Source organism: Lipomyces doorenjongii (genome assembly GCF_038497915.1).
Source record: "Lipomyces doorenjongii strain NRRL Y-27504 unplaced genomic scaffold V1508scaffold_4, whole genome shotgun sequence".
NCBI classification, from domain to species: Eukaryota; Fungi; Ascomycota; class Lipomycetes; order Lipomycetales; family Lipomycetaceae; genus Lipomyces; species Lipomyces doorenjongii.
In genome coordinates, this window is record NW_027118071.1 from 460,563 (window position 1) to 466,562 (window position 6,000).

At 47.9% G+C, this 6,000-nt stretch overlaps 1 protein-coding gene across 1 annotated transcript; it reads right to left on the bottom strand.

Moving 5' to 3' along the window:
* Positions 1-2,435: 2,435 nt before the first annotated feature.
* Positions 2,436-4,184, bottom strand: V1508DRAFT_449450 (major facilitator superfamily domain-containing protein; the record flags this gene model as incomplete). Its single annotated transcript, XM_066942472.1, has 5 exons — positions 2,436-3,322; positions 3,364-3,633; positions 3,699-3,791; positions 3,845-3,895; positions 3,947-4,184. 5 exons carry the CDS (start codon positions 4,182-4,184, stop codon positions 2,694-2,696), a joined length of 1,281 nt encoding a protein of 426 aa, XP_066798474.1. The 3' UTR covers positions 2,436-2,693.
* Positions 4,185-6,000: the final 1,816 nt, after the last annotated feature.

The following is a 6,000-nucleotide window of genomic DNA, read 5'->3' on the forward strand; positions in this document are numbered from 1 at the left end:
ACCCGCCTAAAGATATGCAAAAATAATGATCCGGAAAGGGTCATCGGATCAATTAGCCTTTTGCCCACAGTTTCGCTATACATTTCGTGCACATACCAGCCACACCGCTACTGGCGGACTCGCGAGTCCTTTTCGGATTCCGGCAGCGATGAGCGGCTCGCATGGCTATCGGTAGAGTTTATTTGGCATCCCGACCCACTTCCTCCAATTAAGGTTGCATCCGCAATCGAGAAATTCGGGTTAACGTGACACTTGATGAGCTCCTCGATTTCGCGACCGTACGCCCGTTTCAGTGGACTGAAGCATCCAACGTCTAGCGGTTGAAGAAGGTGGGATGAGTGAGGAGGCATGCAGATTGTGATAATATCATTTTCCTTGCAGAACTGGTCGAACTCCGCCGAACGGTGACTCGAATGGCCGACAGTCACTAACAATCGATATCCGCCTTTTCTGCGACCTAAATGTATCAACATTTGCAATTACATTGCATTCTCTCGAGTAGTTGTGCGCGATTAGAACCCATCTCCATGTCGTCCAATAGGACCCTGCTGCTAATGCGATTATCGTCATGGGGTCTGAATGTCCCTGTCACTCTTGACTGGTGAGCTGGCTTTCTTGACCTACACGTCGGCTGAACCTGATGAAGAGAAATCAACCATTCATTTATCGCCCATACCACTATAATGCACTTTGTATTCCTCGTTCACTTTAATTTATAAAACGCGCAAGTCCCACACGTGTGCAACGTGCGTCATAATGCGTTGAACGCCTCGTTCCGAGGTCCTTCAATCAGCATCAGTGACTTATAATTATTCTGCGCTGACAAGATCAAGATGCTTTCACGGTGAGTTAAGATGCCAAGCTGTACATATAATTCTCTATTCACTATCTAAACCTATCGCGAAATGAGAGACTAGAGCTGAATTTGTGAAAGGTAGCTCTGCTGCTTGGGTACTAAATCCACGCGCGCATCGTCATAAAATGCCAATGAAATCGTCCCGCATTTGTAACAGGAATTTTGCCGAAAAGCACTGGCGATTTGCAACTGGTTTTGCTGACCGCTTAAACTCACTGGCTCGTTATATCCCATGCGTGAAAAAGTCTGGTTCAAAGAAGATGCAGTCACCTTCCATAGTGGCAGACTGATGAAATGTTCAAGAATATAGTCAATGAATACCGGCTGACGATATGCCAAAATTCCCGCGAGCTGGAAGCAACACCCGAGATGATGACCCCCTTCAGTTTGTCGCATAACCGAGATTCGCTATTTCCGGTTATATGACGGATTCATTCTTTTCCTGCTCGCGGGAATCGTAGCCGAACAACCCTGGCATAGATGGACATACTCCGCAGCAATATTATTAATAAATTGATATGCTCATTGACGAAGACGCCAGTAGTGGCACGTGATCGGAAGTGATATGGGGCATGTAGCCGGAAATAGAAGCAGAATCTCGGCTGATGGCTGGTTCGGAGGTCAAGTGCAGTTCCCAATTGGCGGTGTCCGCGTAGTGCATCATTGGTGCGGTTTCCTGGGTCGGCATTGCAAAGCGCGGCTCATGCTTCTCACAAGCGATCCCTTCCACGACCGCATTCGGCTCCTGCACGGTCATTGCACAGCCAACAACGAGAGAAGCAACAGCATGCCAGCAGATGCCTCTGTCTTACCGTCTTAGTTCTGGGACTCGGTGCCTGAGTGCTGCTCGATTCTGAGTGGTAAATGCGATGAGTCCGATGGGAAATCCGTTAATTACCCCACCACACGCCACGAGTTACTCCATCAGTGTTGTAAACGATATCCGATACGCCCTGAGCTTTATTGCGTATCGCATAGCTTTTATCCATTATCGCGCGATATCGCAACGTATCGCGATAAAACCATAGACATAATGAAATCTATATTTGCAAACAAGTAGCTGTATCTATATCACTCTGACCATCTTCCATCGTTTCCTCATGGATAGTTCCAAGCCCCGACGTTATATTACTCCTTAGGCAGCTCTTCAAACACTCAGTTCGCTCAATATTCGCCGCACCAAGCCTCGTCCGATCACAAGAGATCGTTCGCCGAGCGTCGGAGAACACTGCTCGCATGACATTGTTGGTATAGATAAAATATCGATAGCCATCGTCTGAAGAGATGGATAAAGTTTTCTTTGTTGCTCTTCCAGCCACCATCCTACGGACAAGATGTTAAACGATGTGTCGACCTTGCGATTCTTGCCATCGTTTCTACGCCAATAAAGAGCCCTCTGTTTCAATTACCTTAGCCGCTTTTAACTCCGGCCAGGCCTTGGACAGACGTATCCATGGATTTTATTACTTGGACTACCTTGGTCCGACGGACATAACTCCATTGTTGTACAATTCATTCATATGCATCCAAACGATTCCTAGTCCAAGAATCCCAGCTACCGTCACAGCCTAATCCCTGCGATGAGGTTTCCGGAAATCGAAGGCGTGAAAGAGAGTCACCAACTCCATGGAGTGAGTGGATGGCTGTCAGTCCAGTAGAGGGTACCCTGACCACTTGAGTAATACTGCACTCCCCTGTTGACGTGGCCCGAGTCCAAGATAGCCTCGACTTCCCATCTAGTCCCCATCGCTCAATACATTCCTAAATAGTAGATACTATCCTAGACCCCAAACAAATAACAACAGCCTACAATACTAATGCCAACGCCAGAGAAACCTCATTTTGCAACCCACAACTTCCCATTTGTAAAAGTCATCCTGGCACACTGCACAACCGTGGCACCGGCGAACATCGTAACAGCAGCAAACACTGCTGCGCCCCAATACTTGCCGCCGTTGTGCGTGACAATCGCGCCACCTGCGGGCGACCCAAATAAACTCGAAAAACTTTGAATCGCGCTAACGGCGCCCAATCTTGCGCCAATTTCCTTTATGGGGGAGATTTCCGCGATCATGGGTTGCCAGACGGTTACGGCGATACCTGAAAAGAAACCGTAAAGGCCAGCGTAGAGGATTATTGGTACGTGACCTGTAGCTGGAATCCAGAGTGCAACCGTGATAATCGCTGTTACGTAAACGCCAATGATATATATATTAAATCTGCCAAATTTATCCGCAAGAACCCCCGGGGGCAATGCGACCGACCACGCTCGATAAAATGCCAATGTCGGTGAGAAGCCGTGCTTGACGGCATTAGAGGGGATGAACGAGATTGGAATGAAGACACCCCAATATACCAGCGCAATGCCGATAGCGGACAGTGTAAATGAAAGTGACTTGAATGGATATATGTATGTCTGTTTGAAGTTGATTGCTTGGCGACCAGGTTGTCTGATCCGTGAGGTGACTGTTACGCATGAATTGCGGAGAAAAACAGGAGAACGAGACCAACAATGCGGACGCCCCAGCCAAACCCGGCCTTGAGTTCGACATTCCGGAAAATGATAGGGATCAGCACTCCACCGAGAGACGACCCAGCATTCACGAGGCCGAGAGCTGTCGCACGCTTCTTAACAAACCAAGATGAAACAGCAGATATGCAAGGATTGAAAATCATTGCGGCGCCAATGCTTGTGCATACACCCTGGGCTAGAAGAAATTGATAGTAGTCGGTGCATACCGACGTCATCATAATCCCAAGAGTCATTATAATTGTCCCTGGAATGAGTAGTGGTTTGGGACCAAAAATGTCATAAAGCCGCCCAACAAACACACCGAAGAACACAACCAGACATGTTCAAGTGATGTAATCCATGACACCTGGGATGCCGTGAAGTCTTTCAGTTGGTGTGATATGTAGTATTCCTCGAATACACCTGCATTTGTTAGCGGTGGCCCCCCATGTCAAGAAATGAGACCTACTTGACACATCCAAAGCTGCAGAAAATACCACATCCAGCACCAAAAACGCACAACCAGGCTATTCATTCGTTAAAAACTTATCCCCCATAGTCACTCCGATAATACTCACCTTTCCTGCCAGTGTCTGGGTGGTACAGCTCATGCGGCTCAAGAACGGTCTTCTCATCCTTACCCTTTTCGGGCCCAGAGATATTTTTGTTGCTCTGGACTCTGCAAAGCTTTTCGACATCTGTCGTACCACATGCCCCCTTATCTATAGGTTCTATGACACTCGGCGAGCTGAAGACGAGCGCAGACGCCTTGTTATTTGCGGCTTCACTGACTCCAATTGCTGTCTTCTGCTCCATCCAACTGCGTAACACGAATGACGCTCAATACTGGAATATAAAGTCTCTCGATCCTCGAGAGATTGTTCCTCACGCGGCGGGACGGTGGAAGTGTTCTGGATAGAGAAAACAACCATGAGGGACGATGTGATGATGTGTTGGGTTTTGATCGCGAGCCTTAATCTCCCGAGGCAAAATATCGACTGTAGCTCCGGTAAAGCCTCAGGGGCCAGCAAAGCCAGAAGGGAAAAGCTCCAGACTAGAAACGCAACGGAAAAGAGTCTGTTCCGAATGATGAGTAATTTGGGTTTAAAGAGAATGCGCGGACGACCGATCGAAACTATCGTTGCGCACAGAACGAGCGGGGTTTGGGATCAAGATCGGCTGACGTGCACACAGAGTGAGAACAGCGAGACGACACGAGAATCCGATGCAGAAGCTGTGGAAATGTGTAGGAGCTCTTGCCTACGGTCGTAGATTGTGGACTATTCTGGCAATATGTAACGATGACGCAATTGGGTGTTCATGGAATGTCTGGAAGACTCAAAGTCTCAAATGTTTATAGATGTCATAGGAGCCTGTAGTTTGTATGTGTGTTTGTTTTTGTGTGCTTCAATATAGTCATATGTTTCCAGAAGCGCGTTTGATACACACTTGCATTAGACGGCCACCAAGCCCTGGATTTTGAACTTACGAACAAAATGCGGAGATCTCAGCATGCCACAACCCTCAACGCACACTACTCTCCCCGAAGGCCTCGTAGCTGTGCTCAGGGAACCCGGCAGTGCGAGGAACTGCGTTGATCCATTTGGCCGCGGCTATATCGGCTTACAGCCCACAAAAACATGGTACCGGGAGAAAATATTGCCTTTAATGTAGCTGTTCTCCAAGATCTCTGCAGCCGCAGCGACTGCGGCTCTTGTTCTCTGCCTTAAGAGGTCGTAGCTGTCGAATTACCTCTAGGACTTCTAGACCTGCGGATGCCGCACCGTGGCGAGCCGAGTGAGAATAACAGGCCAATGTGGACGACTGGTAGCGAGAAATACTCCATCGTTTTACGCAAAAGACGTGAGCCTGTGACAGGCTGAGATCTTCTTCAAACACATGCGAGTATTTTAGTATTCCTGCAATCTGGTCATTTGGCTAATATTCTAATGGAGGCACTTGGTGTTCTCTACAGGGCATAGGGGCAATCTGGAACCGGGGTGAGTCCGAGATGTCGAGAACCAAGCCAACTTGGTCCACCACCGGTGACGGCAATGGGTAAGAGGGGAGCCATGACTGGCTGAGATCCTTTTTAATGAGTGTACGCAGATTCGCATTGGAACTGGGTAAGACTAAGCTGGCGAGAACCAAGTCACTTGGCTCGACGTGGAGACCGCGGGAGCCGTCAGGCTCGCAAGGAACAGTTTAGGTTTTTACCTCCGAGATTCTTTGTTTTCCCACTGGGTTTTGGTTTTGCACGGAGGAATTTTCCTAAATGGATGTTCCTTTAGATGGATTCTCTTTTAGATTCTTTAAACCTTATACGTATGCGAGCACAGTAACTCGACCTTCGGGCAAGCTACTCACCTTTCTCCCAGAGGGAGTGGCTGTGTGTTAAGACTTGTCTCATTAACCGCCAGATCTAGGCATTTTGTTCGTTTTCAAAATCCAGGGTTTGGTGGCCGTCTAATACAAGAGTTATGTCCATATATAAAACCGTGAAATGATGCTACATAGCTTATGTCAATATTTCAAACAATAGGGGTGGACACGAATGACGAATATATTCGCATTCGTACGAATATTCGCAATTCGAATGCGAATATTTGGATGTTTCATGCTTACGAATGCG